Below are 27,440 nucleotides of genomic sequence, written 5' to 3' on the forward strand. Positions count from 1 at the left end.
ATTTGCTAAATTGTGATTGATGAACAGATGGACCAAACAAACAAAAAACCTAGACTAAATGCCACTGAAATCATGATAATCCCCATTCCCCTGAAGCAGTTAAAAATTTAAATAAATCTGTATGTTTTCTAAAATCATTGTGTCTTGTCTTCAAAATTGTATCTGAACACGAACCAAATGAATACTTTATTTCTTTGAGCTGTTTTCAGGGCGCTTTCTTAGACTTTAATTCTCAGAGTTTTCTTTCTGGTGTTTTTTTGTTTGTTTTGGTAGGGGTAGAATGCTGTTCTTGAACCCTGTGGGACTGTGATTAAAGCCGTGGATCCCATTTGCTTAGAAAAAGTATTAATGTACATTCACAAAAATTTGCATATAATCTCATGAAACGTAGGTCCCTTTTAAACCATCGATGGGCCCCAGGTTGCAAATCCCTGTCCGGAGTCTTCCCAAACAGCAAATACCTTTGCTTTCTTGTGTCTTAGGGGCTGACATAGCTGAGGTGATGCTGGATTTCATTGACTGGCTGACCCACCAGGAGTTTGGCCGAAGGTGTGTGGTCAGTATCAGAGATATCCTGTCCTGGGTTAACTTCATGAACACAATGGGGGAGGAAGCTGCTTTGAAAAGGCCGGAGACCATCTCCACAGTGACGTCTTTTGTCCATGCCGCCTGCCTGGTGTACATAGATGGAATAGGTTCAGGTATGTTGTCTGTTAGCTGGTGAGAACAAGGGGTTAGGGTAGAGGAGACTGTGAGATGGAGCAAGCCCAGACCTCTGAGCCAGGTACCTTTAACATTTCCAAGACTCAACAGTGGCTCTCTTGTTCTTTTACTCTTTTTGAGAGGCAGTTGGTGTAAAAGATAACACGAAAACTTTTCATTGCTTATAGACCAGGGATTTAGTAAATGTGAAGTAGTGATTATGATAGAAAGAAGACTGCTGGAAATGCTCTCGCTCCTGAAGAGCTTAACATGACATTTCTTAACACAGTCATTTAGAGTTAACAGGGCTGAATCCTGTAGTTTGTTTTAAGTTTACTACAGTTTTATTTAATTTAATGTTTAAGTTTTTTTCAGCCATGAAAATTAGAAATACAAGCCCACATGACTAAAAGTACCATAGTAGTTACTCTTTCCTCCAGACTGATTTCTCATGGAGTGACTGGAGTGCTTTACTGAATAAGCTGCTGCTGAATTGATGACGTGACAGTTGTGGGGAGAGGGGAGTCACACTCCTTCTTAGGGCTGCTTATACTAGCAGTCGTATTTTGGCTGTGATTCAGGAGCCCGTCCTAGAGTTCCTGCTGAGTGGTTGTGAAGCTGGGTGCCCTGCTGTTGTTTGATGGACCGATCCTCTTCCTTCAGGGGTAACTTCATCTGGGTTTGGTACGGCTCTCTTGGCTCGCAAAGAATGTCTGAAATTCCTAATCAAGAAACTTTCCAAGATCGTCCGACTTACAGAAAGTCAGAAAAACGAATTGAAGATTTATGACAGACTCAAAACCAAAGAATTCACTGGGATAGATAACCTTTGGGGAATTCATCCATTTTTTATACCAAGGGGTAAGAATGATTTTAAATAAATAAGATTCTCTTCTTGTGGTTTACAAATACTTGACCTTTATTGTGACTTTTAACTTTAGTATATCATGATTACTTTTGAACTAGTTATCTGAGTTAGAATCTGACTTGGCATAATCATAATTGTGTGAGTGGTTAAAAATATATAATAGGCATATAAAAGTAGGAGAAAATACAGTCTTTAACACATGAGTAAATTGTCCCATAAAAATGCATTTATATGTTTATTATTTGGTGCTCAAAACAAGACCTTTCCTATAGTGGTAATTCAGCCCATAATGTTTCAACTATAGAACTTTATCACCTTTTACAAAAACAGTTTTGTGAACCCTTGAGGGCAGGTGTCATTCATCTTCCTGCCCCTGGCATCTGCCACGTAGCCTAGCAGTCACAGGCATTCAGAGAATGTCTACTGAGTGAGTGAATGGATGAATAAATGAGTGATTAAATAGGAAATGCAGGTGGATTTCAGTTCTAATCCTTGCTCTTATTAGATTGCCTCTGTCAAATATTTAAATGAGGTAGTTATATTAGATATCTTTCCAGGGCACTCTGGATTTTTCGGATTGTTGCTTCTCTAGCAGAGTCATCTATTTCTTGTCCCTTCTCTCCTCTCTGTGTCAAGAATTGTTGAATTCCTGGAATGTGTAGAGGTGTAGTGGCAGTTAGCGGGGGTTCATTGGTGAACTAAACCAGCCCAGCTTCCGGGCTGAATGGAACATTGTCCCTTTCCCTCTCCCTCTTCAACAGTGCTGTCTTCATCCCTGATGGGGCCCCCTGTGATCTAACCATTAGATCCCTTCCCTAAGCCATCATGGTAGTATTCAGTTCTCTCGTGTAGGAGCTGTGTGCTCGTGGCCTGGGACTGGGGTGGTCTTCGCTTCTGCTTCCATAGCTGAGGTAATAAATGTTTTCCTAGCCCCACTGCCTCCAAACTGATGTACCAACAGCTTCTGCCAGGAGACATAGTGGCATAAATATTAAGCCCTCTAAGACTGTTATTAGTCCTGCACTTTAGCTATATTATGGGTTAAGGATGCATCCTGAATTGTCTTGGTGGCCTAAAAACCTTGGATGAAATTGTTTATATGGGCTTATATACCAAGCTTCCACTTGACTTTTAGGAAAATACAAGTATAAGGTAAATTGTACAAGTACATGTAGTAGTAATTCCAGGTGTAGGTTGTGAAAGGAAAGATGTATGCTTGCAGTTTTGACCTATATGAGTATGTATAGATGTAGGTGTAGGAAGTGCCGAGATCTGTGTAGTAGGCACAGTTGAAGAAAGTATGCTGCTGGCTTTTCCTGGAAAGCATTTCATGGACCCAAAAGTGAGGAAATATCAAAATAGGACTAAGCGTTTTCACCACAGATGGTACTTCACTGACTGACAGTCTACTTGGTGGATTCTTTTAATCTCCAATTGATATATATGTATGATTTGGTGATGTCCAGCTTATATGTGGCTTTTCTTTTCTCCACTTCAGGACCTGTCTTGCACAGGAATAATATCGCCGACTATGCACTCAGCGCAGGCACCACAGCTATGAATGCCCAGAAGCTCTTAAGAGCTACAAAACTGAACAAACCTATCCTCTTGGAGGGCTCCCCTGGTGTGGGCAAGACGAGCTTGGTGGGAGCCTTAGCCAAGGCTTCAGGCAACACTCTTGTCCGAATCAACTTGTCCGAGCAGACGGTAAGCTTAAGTCATGCTCCAGCTGATGGGGGTAGGTGTAGGGAGTAATGTTTTTATCTGTTTATAGAGTTTTCTAGTCAGAAATAATCACGATGTCAGAACCCCAGATATTTCATGGTGGTAAAGACCATAGCAACATGACCTACAAACCTAATTCTCCTTTTGTGTTCATTAATAGATGACACGTGTGGTATTATTCTCTCTGGATGCTTTATTGTAATTCTCTTTTGAGAGAGAATCACTCATTTCAGTTTTTATTGTAATACAGTCTCTCTCTACTTTTGTCCTTTCTAAAAATATTAATTACAGATAAAATGACCCTTTAAACAATCTTATGAAAATATGGGACAGAGATGACAATCTCCTGGGATGGGGTCTGGGAGGAGGGCCTGGGCGTTGTTTTTGGTGTGTGTGGTTTTGGTTTTTGTTTTAAGGTCACCAATTTATTTCCAAGTACATCCAATGTTGAGAACTATTGATCTAGAGCTCCAGTTGATAGATGCTTAGACTATTGTAATGATAAGATGCTTGGGGCATGTCTGGGCTCCTGGTAAAAAGTTCTGGGATTGATTAGTTCTCTCTTGGGGGTAAGACTAAAAAGTGGTACAGGGCCTAAGTATTTACCATTTTACATTTGGGGTCTTGGGATCTAGTTAATTTTCTATGTAATGTTGGCTTTACCCCATTTCTTCCTCCTCTCAAAGGACATCACAGACCTGTTTGGAGCAGATCTACCTGTTGAAGGTGGCAAGGGAGGAGAGTTTGCCTGGCGCGATGGCCCCTTGCTGGCAGCCTTGAAGGCAGGCCATTGGGTTGTGTTGGATGAGGTGAGAGGACGGCCCATCGTGCCAACGTGGGACTACAAGTGTGAGAGATGGGGGTGGGGGCAGAACTTTTTGAGGCTTGAGGGCATTTTGCAATGGATGATCATGCTCTTGGCTAGTAAAGGCAAATTCTCTGATGAAAAGAATCCTCCGTGGTCTCTTTTACGAATAAGAAAAGTCATTTGTCAGAAAGCATATACAGAACTCCCCCCATGTATAGGGTTGGCCAGAAAGTTCGTTTGGGTTTTCCCATAGCATCTTACGGAAAACCAAACGAACTTTTTGGCCAACCCAGTATAACCTACAAACTCTCCTACTTTCGTGAGCTAGCCTGCAGAAAAAGTGCCTCTTCACTAGTTTTATGCTCTAGTCGCTGGCAGGCTTGCTGTGTTTGTATTTATTTTCAGAGATAAACATAGTTTACAAATTGTGCCAACCACCCCATTTCAGCAGAGAGGCTGGGGAAAGTTATAGTAGGAAGAGACATAGAAAAGGGGTGAGAAAATGGTCAGTGTTATATGTGCATTAATTAATGGGATAAATGGGAGAAATTAATGACCAGAAGAACAGAGCACATCATGAGACATGTGATAAGTGCCAAATCTCTGTGACTGACAGGCAGCTAGAGAGATATGGAGAAGTGATGCACAAAATAAAAAATTGAAGGTTGTGGCCAAAGGATTTGAGTTAGTTCGGGATGTGCAATGTCAGTTCCGGAAAAGGCGAGCAAGTAGTTGTGTAGCTTAAATGATTTGAGTGGTGAAAGTCCACAGATGACTTTTGACACAGGCCCCAGCAGGTTCCCTAGATTCAGATCCCCCTTGCGTCTGCAGTAAGGGGAGTGGATTCCTTTTCTGCTGAGCTGCTTCCTAATTACCAGATATTAAAGAGAAGGGAGGGTTTTGGTTTTTGTTTTATTCCCCCCAGATTTTTTTGAAAAAGATATGTGATAGAATAATCATCAGCCAGGAAAAAAAAGAGTGCCTTGTTTCAAAGCTAGAAGACTACTGACCGTAGTCATATTTTGTGGAAATGCACATAGGGACTGCAAGGCATTCTGGCCTTGCAGTCACACATAAGAGCAGCTTTTAGAACTTGACCCGTATGTGGGTATATAGCAGAGTTTGTCTTTTGAGTGCTTATGTAAACATGACACTTGAAATTCTAATATAATCTGATTTTTGGCCCATTTGCGTTTTACTGATTCACATTTCACAGTTGAATTTTTCCATGTTACCTAAAAACCACCCATACTTCACATCCCTGAGCCCTGAACTCAGCATCTGAGGACCTCCATTCAGCTCTTTCCATTTCTGGCGCTCACACACACAAATCCTCGTGTCTGTTCTTGTTGTTCACAAAACTGTTGGCATAGTTAGATCTACTTTATGTAGTTTATATCGTGACTTTGAAGCCCATTTGCAGAGTTTATTCAGTATTTGAGCTGGGAAGGATGTTTATGTAAGTATGTAAAGAGCTATCTTACTTTACCTTAAAAAAATCCCAGAGCAAAAGTGAGATATCTCTGTATTGGAAAGTTTCTTTTGTAAGCTATGATTTATAAAGTAGGTCAATATAGGAGCAGATAATGGATACAGTTTTATTTTTGAGACTAATTTAACTGCTTTAAAAAAAATTTTTTTTTAATTTTATTTTTTTTAACATCTTTATTGGAGTATAACTGTTTTACAATAGTGTGTTAGTTTCTCCTTTACAACAAAGTGAATCAGTTATACATATACATATGTTCCCATATCTCTTCCCTCTTCCGTTGCTTTAAAAAAATTTAACCTACATACTCAGTTTACTTAAAAATTATTGCTATTTTATACACCCCAAATTTCTCTAACATATATATGAAATAATAGGATGAATACACATCATTTTCAGCTTGAGAAGCAGAATGTTACCAATGTTGTTTGAACTCCTTCCCCCTTGAGGATAAGACTACTTTTTGTGCATATTATTCTTTTGCTTTTTGTAACAGCTATACAGCATATAAAATAAGTATATGCTCTTTCTTCTCCAAATAGCTAAACCTGGCTTCGCAGTCAGTCTTGGAAGGACTCAATGCTTGTTTTGACCACCGAGGAGAAATCTATATTCCTGAGTTAGGAATGAGCTTTCAAGTGCTGCATGAGAAGACAAAGATTTTTGGTTGTCAAAATCCTTTTAGACAAGGAGGCGGAAGGAAGGGCTTGCCCAGGTCTTTCCTAAATAGGTTTACTCAGGTAAGATTTGCTGTTGCACCAGAAACCAAAGGTGGTGTCAGGGGCAATAATACTGCTGACACATAGCTATGAGGTTGCCCACTATGAGAATGAGACAGGCTCAGTGTAATTGATCTGCTTCTCGATTTCATATCTTTATATGTTGGATATCAATGTGACTGATTGCCATAATCACTTCTCTCCTGCTATGAATCCTTTATCTTAGGTCTCAGAGGACCTGGTATGTTATCAGTTGGAGGAAAGTAAGATGACCACCATCTTGAGGATTCTATTACTGTGCTCAGAGATTAAGGCCTATCTTTGACCTTTTCAGGTGTATTTGTGATCTGTTAGAACATTAAAAGATTATTTTGTAATGAAAATGCATTTAAATCTAAGTAAAATAAAGTATGAAAAACTACCATGAAGAAAAAAAACCCAGTGTTCTCCATACCAAAGTCAACCACTATTAATAGTTGGTATCTTTTCTTATTACCTTAATTCTCATTTGCAGCAGAAGGTGTGTGTGTGTGTACACGTAGGCTTACATGTTTTAACATCTTTTTTCAAAGTTTGGCTAATGTAGTGGCTTGGAAATGCTTCTGGATGTTAGCTTTCTTTTATGCCCCCATCCCTTGATAATTAAGAATTTACTGAGTATCTTTTAAGAAATTTATTATGAAAAATTTCAAACATATTGAAAAGTTGATCAAATTTTAAAATGAATGCTCATATACCTACCATCTGGATTTTTTAGAGCATTTTACATAATATATAGGAAATTAAAATTACAAATATACTTAAAAAAATTACTTGCACGTCTTTCTCCAATTCACTAGAATGAAGCTAACAAGGAAACCCTCTTTTGCTCTATGTTTCAAAGATTTTATATGATTCCGTATCCTAAAAATGCAAGAAAAGAAATTTCTATAACTGAAATACATATATTACTGAGGTATTACTACTTTGGTGTTAAATAAAAATTTTACGTAAGTCATGGTATTCATTTCTGGTGTTTGGTAAAGAGAAACGATGGCATTTTTTCATGTTATTTTTGGATTTTCTAGGTGTTTGTGGATCCCCTTACAGTAATAGACATGGAGTTCATTGCCAGTACTCTGTTTCCAGCCATTGACAAAAGTATTGTTAAAAAAATGGTTGCTTTCAACAACCAAGTAAGTACCTACGCGTATTATTTGTTCTTTGTTTTTCTGATGTTCTCATTTTCTCAACGTGGAACACTAAATTACCAGTCTCCGTAACTAAGATAAATCACATAGACTTCTAAAAGTTTCTAATGGAAGGCAAGCTACTCATTTGAGGGTTACAGTAATTCATTTCTGTTGCATGTATCATTGTCAATGCTTACAGGGTATTCCTGGCATTGAGAAGTCTGGGTTGGGAGAAGGAGACATCTGAATCAAGCCTGTTAGTCTCTGTTTTGGATTATGTATGCATTCACAGTACACTGATAGTACTTAATGCAGTGCCTAGCCGTGGGACATGCTTTCCCAGTAGGGGTATTTTCTTTTTAGATTGATCATGAAGTGACTGTCGAGAAGAAATGGGGGCAAATAGGAGGACCCTGGGAATTCAACCTCCGGGACCTTTTCCGCTGGTGTCAGTTGATGCTAGTTGACCAGTCCCCTGGGTGTTACGATCCTGGTCAGCATGTGTTTTTGGTCTATGGTGAAAGAATGAGAACCAAGGAAGATAAAGAAAAGGTGAGTTTCATACCTGCTCTTTGCATTTCTTTCCATCTGTAAGTTGATTTCTTCCTGAGGGACAGAAGGGGTGTACTCATTAACAATGCCAAACCCAGTAAAGCGGCTTGGAAATTTAGAAGTTATGGGAAGAAACTAAACATTCACCTGTCTCAGAGTCTCATAGTGTAGTTTGCTTTGGAGGACACAGTTTGCTTATCCATCTAAATCCCCATGATTGCAGACCTTCTTTAACAGTATTGCCCTCCATTAATAAAGGCTTGGTCTTTGTCACCTTTCCAGGCACCAGAGTGAGAAGCAGGAGGAGACAGGTGATAACCAGCAGAGGAGGAGGGCTTTCTACTTTTAAATAAATGTCAGATTGCAAAGTATTTTATCTAGAAAGGATAAGTAGATGAAAAGAGAGAGGAAATGCTCTATCTAAATGGAAGTAAAAATATCCCTTTGTAAGTAGAAAACAACACTAGAATTTCCAACTTAGTAAACTAATAATGTGTGCATTTTGCTTTGTGGTATTTCAAGTCCAGTTCATGGAAAATTCACAGCGGTTGCAGGTGGGAGGTGCTGTCATGACCTCTTAGAGATGAGGATCCAAGGCTCAGAGTCATGGAATCTCAGTGCAGCAAGTGGCAGAGCCAGCTCTCCAGCACAGACCCTTCCACTTTGCCTGCTGTTCCTTCTGCTGTATCACAGTTGTTTACAAACAAAGTAACTTATATATTCACGTGAGTTAGAAACAGTAACCTCCTTACTGATGTGAAGATGTGGCTGCCCATGGCACAAGTGACTTTCACACACTTTCATTCTGCTACTAAGAGCACAGATCCCCTTTTATGTGGCATCCAGAGTCTAGCCCAGTGTTAACAACTCATTTATTACATGCAATTGGCTTTCAGTATATTAGGACAAGATGTTCAGTTAGTTTTGTTTTTTTCCACAAATTTTAATTCACATATCATCAGCTAGTATTTTAATTTCTTCATCCACTTACTGGTTACAGTATGTTAACTGTGGCAGGACTGGCCAGTGTTGAGTAATTGATGTTTGTCAGATGGTGAGTCACTGTAGGGTGTGGAAGGTTTTCATCACTCCTCCAATTCAGTTGCTGTAGTTGACCAAATGTTTTCTGAGGGGGGAAAAAGCTAAGTAAAATAATAATAGAAGAAGAGAGGCTATAAAAGTATTTGTAATTTTAACTCTGGTATAATATCAGGGAGAGGAGATGATATGCTGTAGAGTGGGATATAAGGTCAGAAATCGCCTGGACCAAGGAGTAGGTTGTGGGAGCATTTTCTTCTGTGCTGCTTTTAGGCTTTTACTCAGTGTTTGATACTCATTATGATTTTATCTTTGTTGTTTTTATTTTCTGACTTCAGTCCAGTATACATTGATTAGTATGAATATTGCTGCTTTGTTAGAAATGCACAACTTGTAAATATTTTGGGTGGCTGGAATCTTTCTGGCTGCTATGGGCTAAATTAGTGTTTTTTTACACACCCTTATCTTTTCCCCTCCCCAGCTCCTCTTAGATTAAAAAAAAAAAAAAAAAGTGCAAAAATGAAGTACAGTTAACAGGAAGTTTTTAACAGTATTGCTGCTAAGGAAGGGATAAGCGACTGTAAATAATCAGTCAGAGAAATTACTTTGCTTGTCCTCTCTACATAAATATTTAGAAGGATAACAGTGATTTTGGAGTCAGACAGGCTTAGATTTGAAATCAGTTACCAACCGTGGGCAAATCACATAACTCTCATGAATCCCCTAATCCATATCTATAAAATGGAAATGGAAATACCTATTTTTCAAGGGTATTAGGATCAGAAATAATCTATTAAAGCACCTAATATAATGTTTGGCACATTGTAGGTACCCAGGAACCAGTCATTGTTCTTCATAAACTTCATGTTTCTCTTCTACCTTCTTTAGGTGGTATCTTGAATGATGAAAGCAAATTCATTTTTCATCTCAAGATTTACCATAGTTTCTATGGCTTTAATTTATGGTATATTCTCACTGGAATCTCAGAATAATTTGAGATTATGTGATTACTCTTTTCCTAAGCTTCAGTTTACTTTCATTCTGAAGAATTAAATGCAATCTATCCTTTTTATAAGAAAATTCAAAAAGATAAGGACTCAGAATATTGTCATTCTCCTATTGTGTTCATGTTTACTAGTGTTCATTCTAGAAGGTTTGGCTCAGAATTTGGTGGAGTGGTTTGTGTTTTGATTGTATCATCTTCTTCCTTTAGGTCATTGCTGTATTCAAGGATGTGTTTAATTCGAAGTCTAACCCGTACCTGGGAACCAGACTGCTTCACATCGCTCCCGGCGAAGTTCAGGTGAGGGGGGAGGGCATCCTCGCTCAGTTTTCTGTGGTTTCTGCTGCCTCTCGCAGGCACACTTGTGAAAACTCACCGGCATGTCTTTTTCAGCTGGGCTACTCAGTGCTTTCCCGTGGCAGCTACGTTCCTCCCCCGACCTGCCGGCCCCTGTTGCTCCTGCACCGGTCTTTACAGTCTCTGGAGTCAGTTATGAAGTGTGTACAAATGAGCTGGATGGTCATCCTTGTGGGGCCAGCCTCGGTGGGCAAGACCAGCTTGGTTCAGCTCCTGGCACACCTTACTGGTCACACTTTAAAGATTATGGCCATGAACAGTGCAATGGACACTTCGGAGCTTCTGGGTGGATTTGAGCAGGTAACTGATCTGCCTCTGCGTTTTCGGGCAGAACACAATAAACCGTGTGGTCTGGCTGGTGGTCTTCTGTGTTGGTGGTAGCTACAGTAGCAGTGTTCTTTGATTCTGGCCACGGGCTGTGCTGGGTTCACGTGCCCTGGAAATTGCAGGTTGATCTCATCCGGCCGTGGAGGCAGCTCCTTGAGAAGGTGGAGGGCACTGTCAGGACCCTGGTAAGAGACAGCCTCCTCGTCAGCGCTGACGATGCAGAAGTAGTGCTGCGAGCCTGGAGTCATTTCCTTCTGACGTATAAGCCCAAGTGTCTTGGAGAAGGTGGTAAAGGTGTCACGATGGAGATTGTCAGCAAGCTGGAAGCAGTGTTACTGCTTATGCAGAGACTCAACAATAAAATCAACTCATACTCCAAGGCAGGTATGTGTGTTTGGCTGTGTGTATCACACAGTTGCCATTGCCCATATAGTGTCCACCCGCAGGTAATACATTTGTAAATGCAATGCCCATAATTTTTAAAATGAATTTAATGATTATTAACAATCAAAATTTGGAAATCTTTGTCCTAGGAAATAAAATGAAGCTGATGTAAAGTATTCAGAATTGGTGATCCTAAATAAAGGAAACAGGAAAGATTGGTTACTGAGTTTGATTTATTCTGTGTATAATCAACCACAGTGACTTGTATGTAAATTCGGTTTTATTTTTTGTTGGCCTGTTTTTTAAACTTGTTAATAACTTCTCAAGAAATCGAGTATTTCAAACTGAAGAACAGAAGTCTAAATTGATAGCTAGGACTCTATTTTGTATAGAAGATGGAGGAAGTTCCTCAGTTAACCTGGAAATATACAGCTCTCATCTTGTAGTGCAACTTTTTGGGTGGTAATGAGCATGCCTTTAGGGGAGAATTGATGAAAGGTTAAGGCCTGTCACTAAGGTTGTGGTCCTTTCCAAAACCAGCTCTTAACTGTTTATTCCTTAGGCATTCTCAGTTATTCCTTGGGAATTGTTGATTCCTTAGGGGTGAAGAAATGAGACTCCCCTCTTCCCACTGTCTCAACATTGTATCCATAGCAGTGGGTTAGATAGTTTACTTTCTTAGTTAAGACAGTGATTTCAATGTTGTTTTGATCTGTCATTTTCCAATTCAGGCTCACCATTTGAATTTGAAATTCTTTACTCATTCATTCAAATTAATTACTAGATATGTTAATGAAGTCATCCATCACTTTATATATTTTTAAAAGATAGGTATTGTAAAACTCATTGAGGTTTGAATTCCTACTGAGTGGTGGACACTATGTTAAATATGTTTACTTTTAACCCTCACAACAACACCACATTACAAGGAAAAATGAACCCCATTTTATACATGAGGAAATGGATGCTCGTAGGGGTAAAATAACCTGCCCAATGCCTTCTTGTTACCAAGTGGTTAGACTAGGTTTGGGCTCCAGTCCTCTCTGACTTCAAAGCCTGGAATCTGGTGTGTATGGATTTCTTACATAAGTCTGTTAAAATGTAAATATCTAGGGAAGTTCTCACAGCCCATCCTCAATACTGCTTTTTTTTTTTTTTAATTTATTTATTTATATATTTATTTGGCTGCATCAGGTCTTAGTTGTGGCATGTGGGATCTTTCGTTGTGGCGCGCAGGCTCTTCGTTGTGGCGCACGGGCTCTAGAGTGCTCTGGCTCGGTAGCTGCGGCACATGGGCCTAGTTGCCCTGCAGCATGTGGGATCTTAGTTCCCCGACCATGGGTTGAACCCGCGTCCCTCGCATTGGAAGGCAGATTCTTAACCACTGGACCGCCAGGGAAATCCCAATACTGCTTTTTATTTAGGATTGACTTCATATTGAGTAATTCATTTCTTAGGGATATTGATAGAGTGAAAGAGGCTGGGTCTAAAACAGTTTGTCTACTACTATTTTACTTTTGGTTAAAAATATCTTTTCTTCTTCTTTATATCTGTTAACGTCCCTATGATGAACATGTATGACTTTTAAAATCTATTCTAGTTTCATATTTTATCTTAAATCTTTGTACATATTGAGCATATATATAATAGCTCTATTAACATCAGAATGCAGCCTCTAGGGACTTAAAGAAGCAAGAAAATATATCTAGGAATTTTTATTAGATTCTGGGCATTTTGAATTTAAGTTGCTAAGTGCTGCATTTTGTTTTTTTGATTCTGGGCATTTTGAATTTAAGTTGCTAAGTGCTGCATTTTATTTTGAGGTTTTCTTTGGGGGGAATAAGGCAGTTGAGTTGCTTATGGATCACTTTTATCTTTTCAAGCTTGCACTTAAGCTGTTTAAGGTCAGGTCTGGAGTGACCTTTACTCTAGGGTTAAATGAGCCCCACTCTTGAGGCATGACCCTATGGCATCTCTACTGAAGGTCCTATGTGTTCTGTGGAGTCTCTTCGCTTTGACTGTTGGGAACCGGAGTGTTGTTCAGCCCTGTGTGAACTCCGGGAATTGTTCAGCTCACAGCTCCCCGGTAACTGTCCTTTGCTTGGAAGTTTTTGCTCATGCTTGTGGAGCTTCAGCCTTCACATGCACGGGTGAAGATTATTATAGAGCCAAAGACTCCAGGAGCCCTCATCTGGATTTCTGGAGCCATCCCTTTGAGTAACTCTTGCCATTTGAGCACCCTGCCCCTCATTCTAGTTGCTGTAGCCTCCCTGAATTCAAGTCTGTGACCTCAGGTCATTGAGGCCTTGGGATCTGTTTGAGTTTCCCCTCCCCGCTTTGCAGTCTAGAAATTGCTTCCAGGCAGAAAGCCGGCCATTATAGGACCTCCTTCCCTCAGGTGTCACAGTCCTATACTGTTCTCCGACATCTGAAAGCAGTTGTTTCATGTATTTTACCAGTTCTCTAATCGTTAAAACACTGGGAGGTTAAGTCTCAACCTTACTATTCCTTCATGGCTAGAAGCAGAAATCCAACATATATTACCTTATGATATGAAAAAGGGTCAGGAAACAATTTCTTCTCTTTTTAAAAAAAATTAATTTATTTTATTTTATTGGAGTATAGTTGATTTACATTGTGGTGTTTCAGGTGTACAGCGAAGTGATTCAGTTATATATGTACATATATTCATTCTTTTTTAGATTCTTTTCTCATATAGGTTATCACAGAATAGAGTTCCCTATGCTATACAGTAGGTCCTTGTTGGTTATCTTATATAAGGAAACAATTTCTAATAAGAAAGATCAATTGAAAAAATTCTGGGAAGGACTATCTAAACTATGAAGCAAATAAATACCGGTTGTTACTGTATGTGATATGGTCATTACAAAGGACGCCCTGTTTAATGACACTGATTGCATTGTGCTGACTTGACAGCACTTTCCTATAGTATAAATGCCGTAATAGGTGGAAGACATTATCCTTCCGCATTTGAAAAATTAAAACACATAAAGATAATTTCCCTTCTCCATCACCCTTGAGTCAACTTTATATAGCCATTCATTCAGAAAGCCATTTAAATATTTTCTATCCCCAAACCTAATTTTCTTACTTGTTTTGTTCAAACAAAAACAAAAATCTTTTTGTTTACCCTATTATGAAACTTTAAAGAACTGGGCCAGAAGTTTCCAGCCTTCTTTTAATAAACTGTTAGTTTTTTGTTTTGTTTGTTTGTTTTTGATTGCCCTGGTTTGAAATTAAATACTATGGCTGTGACGTTTCAGAGTTTGCCAAACTCGTGGAAGAGTTCCGAAGCTTTGGTGTGAAGCTTATGCAGTCAGCCAGTGGCCGAAGCTGTGGCACGTTCGAATGGGTTGACAGCATGTTGGTTCGGGCCCTGAAGTCTGGAGATTGGCTTTTGATGGACAATGTTAACTTCTGCAAGTAAGGACCTTTTATTCAATCATGAGTGGGTCTGATTGAAATTTGAGATATGCTTGTCAAAGTAGAAACCCAGGTGGAAGCTCTGGTTTTGTTTTTCCTCCCTCCCTCTCTCCCTCTTCATTGGTGTGCGCAGGCGTTGCAGTGGACGGGCTTCTCATTGCGGTGGTTTCTCTTGTTGTGGAGCACGGGCTCAGTAGTTGTGGCTCGCAGGCTCTAGAGCGCAGGCTCAGTAGTTGTGGCGCACGGGCTTAGTTGCTCTGCGGCATGTGGGATCCTCCTGGACCAGGGCTTGAATCCGTGTCCCCTGCATTGGCAGACGAATTCTCAACCACTGCGCCACCAGGGATTTCCAGCTCTGGTATTTTTAATCCACTGTTTTCTTAGGTAGAAACACATCCTCAGCTATATTCTATAGACTTCTCCCAGTGGTGAACAGTGGTAGTTGGTTGTTAGCTACGATATTTTAGTTCTAGCAGATAGTTTTGAGCTGAACTGAATTACTTTTCCAACTAACATCCTTTGAGTTACACCTTTGTATTTAACATCAGAAAGCTTCCTTTTGTTAGGGTTTTTTTCTTTTTTTTTTTTTTGCCACGCTATGCGGTTTGTGGTATTTTAGTTCCCTGACTAGGGATTGAACCCCCGTCCACAGCAGTGAAAGCGCTGAGTCCTAACCACTGGACTGCCAGGGAATTCCCTGTTAGGGTCATTCTTAAGTACAGATTTTTGAAATGGAGGGTCTGACACAGGGCAGACATTTAGTAAGTGTGCATTCAGTGTGTACCACTTGATTCTAAAGTAAGGAAAAGGGCAAGCGTAAGACTACTCTGCCTGTACAGTGAGCATAATACAGGTCAGGTGATGGGCTTCTCTACCTGGAGCATTTTCAGAATGTTTCGATTTAAAATCCAGTTACCTTTAAATGGATTTGATAATATTGGGAAGTGGGGGAGAGGGAAGGGGAAAGAGAAGACAGTTTTATTAGTTCAGGGAACTTTCTATCACTTTCCTTAATTTATTCAACAAACATTTTGTATGTTTACTGTGTATGAATCACCGGGCTGTGTGCCTTGGGGAGTGAAAACGGGTACTGATAGAAAAAGAGATCTTGGAAGAATCACAGTTCCGTACGGGGACGTGATCTGTGCTGAAGGGAAGACATGGGTCAGGCGCAGTGAGAGGCCTGAGCCAGGGCAGTAGTCAGTGTGGCACGCCAGCCTGTCCCCCGTTTGGATTCTCTCTATGCAGCCCATCGGTGCTGGATCGTTTGAATGCTTTGCTGGAACCCGGAGGTGTCCTCACTGTTAGTGAGAGAGGAATCATCGATGGATCCACTCCCACCGTAACACCAAATCCCAATTTCAGGTATTTATGCCTCTTAAGTTTGTGCCTCAGAATCTGACAACCTTGATGTCAGAGGTGACCATTCATTAGGGCCACCTTACGTATCGTATTTGTACACTCAGTCGTGAGCATGTTCATACATTCATGGATTTAACAGATATTTACTGAGGCTCTGCTATTTGCCAGGTGCTGGTGTGCTTTGGGGGCACAGCAGTACATAAGAAGGATGAGGTCCCTGCCTTGGGTTGGTGGTGAAGGCTGGAAGCAGGGAGACTAGTTACCAGCCTTCTGCAGTTCAGGTGAGAGATGATAGCTTAGCCTCGGGCGGTCAGGTCAGAGGGGCTTCCTCATGGGCTTGTGGGTTAAGGAAAGGAGGAAGCAGAGATGGCATCTAAGGTTTTGGCTTGAGTATTTGGGTAAAGGGGTGCCATTCGTTGAGAAAGGGGAGACTGGCAAAGGAGCAGGTTTGGTATGGGGGGCGTTAGCAGCAGTCAGCTGTTTAGCTTTGGAGGTAAGTGTGAGCTGTCAGATAGCTGGATCCAGAAGTTGATGGTCATTGAATGCTATGAAGCTAAGTGTTTCTGGAGAATACACTGCTCCTTTTTCTTTTCTCTGTAGGTGGGTTAGAATAATTGATGAATTAGCACTGCCTGATGTGGGGAATATCTGAAAGGAAGAATTTTACAGTCCTCAGTACTAAAGGTGCACTGGATATACAATACTTAGTTCCTTAGGAAAATAGGTTTAGAGAAACTGAGTTGCTGTATTGATGCATTTTGGAACGAGAGGGTAGAATGCAGCTGTAAACAGCATCTGTATGCCGAGTTAGCAGTGTCTCTTTTGATGAGCTCCCCGAAGCTGAGCCGCGTGTGATTTGCCCTCACCAGTTGCTGCTGAGCTGCACTGAGACTGTGACTTTTCCCTTGAACTGCTCTCTCTACTAGACTTTTTCTCTCAGTGGATCCTGCTCATGGAGAAATATCCCGAGCTATGAGGAATCGTGGACTTGAAATCTACATTTCAGGAGAAGGGGATGGGAGCATCCCAGATGACCGGGATCTGAAAGTCCTACTGCACAGCCTTGGGTTGGTGGGGGGCAGCGTGTGTGACATCCTCTTGGCTGTGCACGCAGAGATCCGAAGTGCTGTTGTAGGTAAGGTGCTTGACTTCTAGGCCTCTGCAGGGTTTTCTTCCTCTGGAAATTCATGTTATTCCATTTGACTGCCAGTCCAGGAATTCTTACATTTAGTGTACATAGAAATAGAAATTACCAGGAAAGCCTGTTAATGTAGATGCGCTTGGTACCCTTCTTCCCCAAGAGATTGGGTTCAGCAGGTCTGAGTGAGGCATAGGAATCAGCATGTTAAAGAAGCTTCCTGGGGAATTCTGATGCATGCAGTCAGAGACCCACACTCAGAGGAATACCTGTACTGCTTTTCGCACTGAGATTGGTGAAGTTTGTCCTGCAAATCTTCATGGTCATCATTGAATCTCTTGAAGGTTGAATAAAGAGGGAGCTTTGAGTTGTTTAAAACAGACAGGTGTTACTTCTTCTAAATGTCCAAATATACAAGAAAGAGCAGTAATAATAACAATAATGAAATGTTACTTACTAAGTAACTACTCTGTGTTAGGTGCAATGTTGGCTGCTTATCTAGTCCTTACATTAGTTCTGCAAGGTATATTTCCATTTTACAGATAAGGCTCAGAGAGGTGGATTAACTTGTCAAATCCAAACAGTTAATAATGACAGCTGGGATTTGAAAGCAGGTCTGATAGATTTCAAAGCCCATGGTTCTTTTTGGCACCATGTTCATTTTGCCCCCTTCAGTGTGTGTCAGCTTTAGATCCAAGGGTCTGTGTGGCCAGGCTTTATCACGTTAGTAAATGAGTCATCTAGTCACTTCCCCAAAAGGTACTGCTGGCAGAGAAGGAGGGGAGGAGGGCGGAATAGGAGGCAAGGAGTGTGAATGTTCCCACAAGTTCATTGTGTGCTAGTGAGCCCCTACAGTCCACTTGGAAGGCTTTCTAAAATAAGTATCTGGGTGGATTTGAGTGGAAGTTTGATGTGAAGGTGAAATCTGTCCATTTTCATTGGAGATTTTTCAGAATCTGTTGCTCACGGATGGCACTATTTCTTCTTTATAGGTTCTCCAGCGTCCTCGTTGTCAACACTCATTCAGACAGCCTTACTCATTGTGCAGTACCTACAGCGAGGGCTGAGCTTAGACAGAGCCTTTTCTGAAGCATGCTGGGGCGCATATGTCCGCTCCCAGGCTTCACCAGCAAACCAGAAGGTACTGTGAAGTGTTTCACGCAGCTTTCTATGTTATAACATTACAGGTAATAGGAGGAAACTTTATTGGTGGCAACTTTAATGACCTAAGAGAGCCATCTGCAGTTGTGCTCTGACAGAGATCTGGTATACAGGCACTTTTCTGGAAAATAGCGTAAATGTAAATATTCCTTGAAACTTGCATCTCAGCAGAAAAAGTGAAATTTAGCTTGTAAGTATATTGAGGAATGTGTCGGAGTGTTGTGAGAGGATCACAGGGGGTCTAGAAAACTAATGTTACCCTGCTAGTTTTTGGTAAGAGCACTTGTGTCTCGGTGCCTGTACACCATGTGTTTTTATCTCCTACCAGCTTGTGCAGGCTTTACTGGAGAAACACGTTTCTTCTCTGCAAGCACATGAAACCTGGGGCAACACCATTCTTGCCATGGGGCTGTGGCCAGATTCTCTGCCCTCGGCTCTCTCTGCTACGGAAGATTCTCATCTCTCTAAAGTCCGAGGTGACGGACAGATCTTAGCATATTGTCTCAACAGGCTGAGCATGAAAACGAGCAACTGGGCAAGGTTAGTGGAGCCTTGAGCTTCTATGTGTCTTTGGCATCTTGACTTTTCCTCCCTCCCTCCCTTCCTTTCTTCCTTCTTTCCTTCCTTCCTCCCTCTCTCCCTCCCTCTCTCTCTTTCTTTCTCCCTCTCTCTTTTTTTGATGATAATGGTCATGACCCAACATATTTGACCAAAATGTTATGTGGCATTTTCCACACAGTTCCATTGTTTGTTGTTGTATTGCTCCCTATTTATTATGTATTATAGGTACGTGTTTTAATTGTGCCCCTTTGGAGGGGACTCATGTTTTCCCTCTTAACCTCTTTGATACATTAATTGTAAAGTTATTGTCTTGGTTCTTTGAAATATGAAATGAAGATTTAACCCTAGTACTAACTTTGCCTATTGCAATGAATTTCAGGATTCAGCCTCTTACTTTGCCAGACTTAGAGAAAATTATGCAGTCCTCCCACCCGGAGAGCTTAAAATTCAGTTCAGTTGAAATGGATACTTACTGGATCGATGAACCAGATGCTCTGGCTGTGGCTGTTAAATTGCTCATAGAAAGAGCAACCAATCAAGACTGGATGCTCAGAGTTAAATGGCTTTATCATTTAGCCAAGAATGTGCCACAGGGGCTTGGTGAGTAGAGAAACTTAATTTGTGTAATGAGGGAATTTACGTACACTTACCCGGCTTTAGTAACTCAGCAGTTGTTTTACTGTCCGACTGTACTGTTAAAATTACATCTGGGGGAGCTCCTAGCAGGACGTTTATGACTTAGCATTACTGCTTATATAGCTGTTAAAATATTAAGGAACACATCTGCCCTTAGATGTTTCCTGAGAGAAATTTTTTTTTCCCCACGTAATCCTTAGCGTTTCAGGATCCATCCAGCTTTCTATCAAACCCAGAAGGAACATGTACTATATTATGTTACTTTTAAGTTTTTGAACATCCTGCTTTTTATGCTGTACTTACTCTGCTGCACACGCATTCTGTCTGGGAAAGGGTTGGTTGCTTTTGATAAATTTACTTCCCATAAAAGTACATAAGATTCTAATCTTATTTTCGTTCCAGTGCTCTAAGTGGTTGTGCTTGATTTCTTTTTACTTTTTTCATTCCAAGAGAGGGAAAAGCAACAGTTAACGACATTGTACAGATTGTAAAGTACAGGAGGTGGAATTTGTTGGTAGAACTTGTTGACTAAAGTAATTGAGTTTACATGAGTCTTTCTGCTGCACGAGAACTTGTAGATAAGCCAGCGTTATGTGTATATTATTGTGTGGTACATGTGATGTCTAAACGTTTAGAGAAAAATTGTATAAATATTTGTATATGCGGTGTCCTGTGTGATAGCTACTAGACACAGGTAGCCACTAAAATGTGACATGGCTACTGTGACAGCAGCTATAGAACAGAAAGTTCGAATGGACAGCACTGCTTTAGATGCTAACATTTGCTTCTCCTTCCTCCACAGAGTCAGTACAGATTCATTTGGAAGCCAGTGCTGCATCTCTTAGGAATTTTTACTCAAATTCTCTCTCATCTGGGGTCAGTAATGTCATCAAAATATTACAACCAAATGTAACAGGTACTGCACCTGACTTGATTTCTAGCTCTCAGCACTCTGGGAAACTTGTCCATTGAGTTCATGGGAAAAAGATCTGTAACAGTTTTTTTCTAAAGAAGACTCAGGGTATCCAGATGCAAATTCTGCTGCTTTTTTTGAAATTATGCATTTATTCTTCAGTTTCTGAAAGAGGATGATGACACACAATGTAGTGGGAAGAACACAGGAGTTGGAAGACTGGGCTCCAGTTCCAACTTGGCCACAAACTGGCTTGTTGATTTGGGGCCCATCATTCACACTTGCTGACTTTGTTTGAAAAATATGGGAATTAAATTCATTCTTCTGGGGTCCTTTTCACTTATGACTTTCTGTGATATACTAGTACTGTTAACAGAAACTGTGATCTATTTTGAGATGAAGGGGAAACAGTACAGGATCAGTTTCTTCAGAAAATAGAAAACCTTAATGATGAAGTTATAAAGCCTTAAATACAAAGTTACAAAACAAAATCATAATGATAAAAGGAGTAGCCGTCTGAGCTGTCTAATCAAATGAGGTATTCAGAATTTCTCAGTCTTTATCTGATGTTGATCAAAACATACTGTTACCCATTTGGTTTAGAAAAAAATATGCATGATGCTTTTGTGCTAAACCTTATGCTTAGATAATTATAATCTTATGTATACTTATAATTACCTTATGTACACTAAAGGTAATGGGGTAAATGGTTGAGCAGAAATCAGACAATAGAGAAAACTTCTGTAGTAGTCAGATTGCGGCTGAACCTGATGATGGCTTTCCAATTATGAAGGAATTTTGGTCTTTGGGAACACAGTTCTAGAGTAGAGTGGTAGGTTCCTTTTGTAGCAGACATGGCTTGCCCTCTGTTGGCACTCATTAGCTCATCTTCCTTTTTCCTTTTCAGCTGTGTAGCTCTGGATTGTGTAGTCTTGCTGGACTTTGGGGTATGGGCCCCCATGTGTACCTTGCTATTCACAATAGGCATTTGTTAGGCTACTCTATGGTGGATGCCTTTAAAACTTGAAGTGCTCCACTGACCCATCCAGCTCAGCCACCATCAAATTAATGTTCCCATCGTTTTGTCTTACCTCTTCCGCTGGGCTCTCAACCTTTGGAGCGGGTCAGAGTCTGATTGCTGCTGCTTTAGAGAAGAGATACCGAGCTTGAGCCAAAGGAGCAAGAGGTAGCAGCAGCACATCCTGTGATTATAAAGAAATGGTTTTTAAGGGCAATAATCTTGAGTAGTTTTTCTTATTGAAAGCAAATAATGAGATGTGTTCATTCATTTTCTGCCATGTAAGTTCATTTTTTTATGGTTAATGGCGAAAGATTGGGTAATTAAGCCCATGGATTCTTTTCCAGCCAGAAGTGGGAGCTGAGCAAATGAATACATTTGTTGGAATGTTTATGGTCTAGCGGAGGTTACCTTTCTGTCCTACGGTGGAATGAATTTTCAGGGCTAGAGGAAATTTTGCATTTAGAAAGGCAATAGCGTAAAAGCTGTTGAACCCTACTTTTCTACTACCATGGACTGAAACCATTTCCTTGGTCCCTCTCTTCCCCGGCAGGACTCAGTGTGATCAAAGTAAAACAATGAAAATCCTCAACTGAAATTTGCCAGGCAAGGAGTTTAACTCCAAAATTCTACCTTTTGTTTTTTAAACCAGATGAATATGTGATCCCTCTGGATCCCCGATGGAATATGCAGGCTTTGGACATCATTAGAAATTCGATGGACTTTGACCCACAAATGGGCCAGCCCGAGCAGCTCTTTGCCCTTTTAGAGTCTGTTGCAAACAAGTAGGTGAAGTCTACTTGTTCTGGGTGCTGTTTGCCTCGCTGTACACTATGGCTTCACAGATTATACCTTTCCTAAGCTCTACTTGACAGTCTTATGTGTGTTTAATTTTCTGAACCTGAGAAGTGGTGGTTGTCAGACATGATTGCTTCGTCACCACCTCTCCTTTACGCTCCATGTGCAGCAAAATCATTCCGACCCTGATGTCCAGGTGCCTGTGAATGTTCTTAATAATTTAATAGGGTGCTTTAATAAATACACTAGTGAAGCATTAGTGGTGGGATTTGTTTTATGGTTGATCTTTTATCATAGGATAGTTGTGTTTCCACTGTTTTCTGCGTGTCCCAGCAGCTCCTTGCATTTTCATATGTCCTTTCCTCAGCCATCTGTCTGCCCCATCAAATGTTGGAGATGTACGTACATAGTGACCTATAGTATAAATTTACATAATTGTTATATAAGTTGATCTTTCCTCACCTTTAATGTAATGACCGGTAATATTTTTTAATTGGCCATTAGTGTAATAGATTTTAAAAATAATTTTGTAATTGAGGTATAACGTGCATTACAGAAAAGTACAGTAATGATGATTATATATCGTTCTGATGACTTTTCACAAAGTGAACTCACCCATGTGATAATGTAGGAGCACCTCTGAGACCCCCTTGTCCCCCCTCCCAGCAACTCCCCCTTCCTCCTCCCCAGGTAACTTCTAGCACCGCAGGTTAATTGTGAGATGGCCAGTTTTAAGAGTTCACAGCACAGTTTGTCATGTCATGGCAGAGCAACACAGTGGGGCTGGGTGGTCTACCTAGCCCTCTGTCTTCCTCCCCCAGCCCAGTTGTCATCCCTCTTGCTGCCATCTCTCCGGTCCAGGATTTGCAGAGGCACGAGGGGAGTGGCAGGTTGAAGGAGGTTGATGTTCCAAGGGTTCTCAGGACTCAGCAGGTAGAGGCTGTAATAAGTATTATTAACCAACAACTATTTGTTATGTTATGGAATCTCATTTCAGGACAATCATATATCTTGATCGGGAAAAACGGATTTTTACTGAAGCAAATTTGGTTTCTGTTGGTGGCAAAAAGTTAAGAAATAGTGTTTTGAGAATGTCCTTTGAATTCCATAAAGGTAAGGACATTACTTTCTTCAGTTATGCCTCTGACTGCATAATGTTGCTGCAGGTGAGAGGGATTCAGCAGCTGATGCCATGGTGCTGATTCCTTTTGATTTGCTAGCTTGCATTTGAACATCTTCCCTTATTCAGTAGTTTTGACTAAGTGCTTTTTTACATGTCCTTGATCTCATTTACTTTTTATAGTAACCATGAGATAAGCCTCATGAGAGAGGAAAGGGGGGCACAGAGATGCTCAAGGTCACATCTCTAGCAAGTAGCAGAGCCAGAACTTGAAACTTGTTCTGTTGGCTCAAAAGTATGAGTTCATAAGCATTTGGTTATAAGTTCTTTCTTCCTCCTTCTTTTTATTTTTAAATTGAAAAGATAACGGTATTTCTTGGAAAATATTCAAACTATATAGAAGCAAAAAAATGGAAAAAGTCTCCTCTCGCAGCAGCTACTGTTAATAGTATATTTGTGTATATCTTCTCAGATCTGTCTGTATTATCTATCCATCCAGTCATATACACACTTAGAATTCGTATTTAAACAATTTTGTATTTAAACAAATGCTTTTTTTTTAAATTAAGACGTTATGAACATCTCTAGGTATAGACGACTAACTTGCTAACTTAATGATAGACAAAGATTTGCTTTCAATTTTGACGTTTCAAATTGACCCTTGTACTGAGAATAACGTTAAGTTGTAGATTACTGTTGATTTCGAAAATGTCCAGAGATTTAAATCTGATCAAATGTTCTTGTTTGGTTTATACCAACTCTAAGATCCAGAGAGCTATCACAGCCTGCCCCATGAAATCGTGGTCAATCTTGCTGCTTTTTTTGAACTTTGTGATGCGCTAATCCTGCTCTGGGTACAGTCCTCCCAGGGGATGGTGTCTGATGCCATTGTTAATGAGGTAAGGAGATGTACCTGTTTTTATCTTAAGCAACGTATTTCTTGGCACAAAGATTCTTAGGGGCAAGACCAAATTCAGTGTTGTTATATGTACAATATTATTTGAGAAGTTCTTAAGAATTTAAATAGATAAACATATTTTAAAGCTTTATGGGGTTATAACTGACATATAGTAAGTCACATATAAAGTGTACAGGTCTGTATGTTTGACATGTGTACACCCGTGATACCATTACCACAATCATGACAGTGAACCTATCCATCACCCTCAGGCCTTTTCCTCTTGTTCTTTTGTTTTCTCTTCTTTTTTCCTGCCCCCCACCTCCAACCAGGTATCCACTGATCTGCTTTCTGTTACTGTAGCTCAGTTGTGTTTTCTGGTATTTTATATTGTTCTTTTTTATCTGGCTACTTTCACTTAAAATCATTTTGAGGACTTCCCTGGTGGTCCAGTGGTTAAGACTCCACACTTCCAATGTAGGGGGCACAGGTTTGATCCATGGTCAGGGAACTAAGATCCCATATGCCACATGGTGCAGCCAAAAAAATAAAAATAAAATAAAAATGAAAAAAAATATTTTAAAAAATCATTATTTTGAGATGCATCCATATTGTTTTGTGTCTCAAGAATTCATTCCTTCTTATTGCCGAGTAATAGTCCACTGCATGTATGTACTACATCTTATTCATCCACTCACCTGTTGATAAAAATCAGAATCTTAACAGTTTTATTTTAATTCACTTAATCCTTCTTAGACATGATTGTCACATATGGACTAAATTGGGCTTGAATCCAGATTATTCGAGTAATTCTGGTTAAACTAGAATTGTAGATCTTAAACTTTTTAGTCTCAAGACCGCCCCGCCTTATGGTCATAAAAGTTACCAAAACCCTCAAAGAACTTTTGCTTATGTATTTACATGTATCAGTATTTCCTTTATTAGGAAATAAATCTGAGGAATGTAAAAAATATTTATTAATGTGTTTAAGAAACACAGTAACAAATTCATTTCATGGTAATATGAATAACATTTTTAATGAAAAACAACTATTTTCCAAAACAAATTAAGAGGAGTGGAACTGTTTTACATTTCTGCGAGTCTCTCATGTCTGGCTTAACAGAAGAAAGCTGGATTCTCACACCTGCTTCTGCATTCGGTCTCTGACAGTATGTTGTACGGGTTGAAGTTTGTGAAGAAAAACTGGCCTCTATTTCATGTGGCTAAGAGATTGGAAAGGGAGGAGTATGTAACAAACATTTCATATAACTGTGATATTCTTCTTTGATTCTATACCACAGGTTGACAAGTGTTAGTTTTGTAAAGGTTACTTGTAATGTGGAATCTAAAAAAGTATCACTGATCTTGTCATGCGTTAAAATCCATTGGCCTGGCTTGCACTTTGGATGGACTTTTAGCCTTGCATGTATGTTCTCATGCACCGGTAATTTGGAAAGTATTGTTCAGTGAGTTATCAGGTCTTCCAAATGTTCACACATTACATTTTTCAATATAGATAAATTTTAAAAGTCACACTCATGAAAAGTTACCACAGAAGTTACCTCATGAAAAAATCTGTAAGTATTGGGAAGTTGTCAAGCTCTTAGTTTTTCAAAGTTCTAGGTTTTACTTGAAGGTTCAAATTCTATCATCAGCAACAAATACTCTCCTGTTTTTCTTGAACTGACAGGTTGACGTCATTCATTTTCCACACAGTGTTTGCCAGACACCCAATCACAGTTTGTCCCCTCCACCCCCCGCCTTGTTTTTGGTACCATCAGTGCAAATGTCAACATAGTGAAAAAGGCAAATAACATGGCATTATTATGAAAACAGCTTTGACATCATAAACCCTAAAAGGAATCACTAATCTTGAGACTACTGTAAAAATACATAATTAGAAGGACAGCTAAGTTGGAGACTCACAATACCTGATTTGCATTAAGAAGCTACATTAATGAAAACAGTAGTTATTGTCATAAGGATAGACATATAGACCAGTGAAACAAAAAAGAAACTTCAGAAATAGACCCTCTTATATGATCAGTGAAGTTTTGGGGCGTGGGGGCAAATATGCAAAGGTAATTTAATGGGGAAAACAGTTCATTCAGCAAATGGTGATGGAAAAACTAGATATCCATATAATAAAATAAAAATGAGCCTTTACCTGCTACCTTACGTCATATAGAAAAGTTACCTCAAAATGGATCGTAGACCTATATATAAAAGCTAAAATTATGAACCTCTAAAAGAAAACATAGAAAATCTTCACAGCTTGAGGATAGGCAAAGATTTCAGGGCATTCTTCATAAAAGAAAAAAATTGATGAATTCAATTTTGTCAAAATAAAGAACTTAATAGATAGCTTTAAGAAAAGGAAAACATTGGGAGACACTGTTGATAAATCACATATAAATTTTATAGACAAATAATAAGACAGCCCAATTTTTAAAAATGAACAAGAGAATTTGAATAGATGCTTCTCAGAAGATAAATGAATGCCCAATGAGAACTTGGAAAAATTGCAACATCGTTAGTTATCAAGGAAATGAAAATTAAAACCACAGTGCGGTGCCACCCACCGGAATGGCTAAAATTAAAATGGTCAACAGCAGCAAGTATTGGCAAGGAAGTGGAACAAACTGAAACCCACCTACACTGCTGGATGGGATACAAAATAGTGCAGCTGCTTTGTCAAGCAGGTTGGCAGTTTCTTATAACATTGCGTGTACACTTACCACATGACCCAGTGATTCCATTTTCTCTGATAACTGAACTTCAAGTAATAGGAGGAAAGAGCTTTGCCTTCTCTGACTGCCTTAACATCCCTAAAAATACTCCAGTTGGATGCTAGATCTTTAACGTGTGTATGTTGAGTATTGATTAATGATTGAAGTCAGTGTTTTGTGTCCTTTACTGGGAGTTGTTTGTGAGCAGTTTTGGTTTACTTTGTTTTTAGATCTTGGGTTCTGTGCGGTGGCGGGACCGGTTCTGGACCGTGGCCGATACCGTAAAAGTGGATGCACCAGGCCTGGCCTTGCTTGCCCTTCACTGGCACTGGGTTTTAAAACATTTGGTTCGTCAGATTCCCCAACTCCTGATGAACCACGAAGACAAGTAAGAGTCATATTTAGAGTAACAACGTCAGTATCTACAGTATTGATGTTAAAGGGAGGAGGGTTAGGAATTGAAATGTGCTTCTTCTTGGCTTTACTTTGGTTTGTCCCCTTGGCCTGTTGGTGAATGT

At 39.9% G+C, this 27,440-nt stretch overlaps 1 protein-coding gene across 5 annotated transcripts in view; it reads left to right on the forward strand.

Moving 5' to 3' along the window:
• Positions 1-27,440, forward strand: part of MDN1 (midasin AAA ATPase 1) — a 164,009-nt gene that overhangs the window by 69,858 nt on the left and 66,711 nt on the right. For all 5 annotated transcript variants that reach the window (XM_007126238.4, XM_028494642.2, XM_028494643.2 and 2 more), the window contains exons 34-54: positions 483-701; positions 1,366-1,563; positions 3,069-3,277; positions 3,982-4,104; positions 6,135-6,332; positions 7,379-7,486; positions 7,847-8,035; positions 10,287-10,376; positions 10,470-10,733; positions 10,883-11,144; positions 14,429-14,588; positions 15,837-15,953; positions 16,877-17,085; positions 18,081-18,229; positions 18,578-18,789; positions 19,190-19,410; positions 20,249-20,362; positions 22,030-22,162; positions 23,173-23,288; positions 24,061-24,194; positions 27,153-27,310. In XM_007126238.4, the coding sequence (XP_007126300.2) occupies positions 483-701; positions 1,366-1,563; positions 3,069-3,277; positions 3,982-4,104; positions 6,135-6,332; positions 7,379-7,486; positions 7,847-8,035; positions 10,287-10,376; positions 10,470-10,733; positions 10,883-11,144; positions 14,429-14,588; positions 15,837-15,953; positions 16,877-17,085; positions 18,081-18,229; positions 18,578-18,789; positions 19,190-19,410; positions 20,249-20,362; positions 22,030-22,162; positions 23,173-23,288; positions 24,061-24,194; positions 27,153-27,310 (3,583 nt within the window). The remainder of the gene's footprint in view (positions 1-482; positions 702-1,365; positions 1,564-3,068; positions 3,278-3,981; positions 4,105-6,134; positions 6,333-7,378; positions 7,487-7,846; positions 8,036-10,286; positions 10,377-10,469; positions 10,734-10,882; positions 11,145-14,428; positions 14,589-15,836; positions 15,954-16,876; positions 17,086-18,080; positions 18,230-18,577; positions 18,790-19,189; positions 19,411-20,248; positions 20,363-22,029; positions 22,163-23,172; positions 23,289-24,060; positions 24,195-27,152; positions 27,311-27,440) is intronic.

Source organism: Physeter macrocephalus, chromosome 10 (genome assembly GCF_002837175.3).
Source record: "Physeter macrocephalus isolate SW-GA chromosome 10, ASM283717v5, whole genome shotgun sequence".
In the NCBI taxonomy this organism is placed as follows: Eukaryota; Metazoa; Chordata; class Mammalia; order Artiodactyla; family Physeteridae; genus Physeter; species Physeter macrocephalus.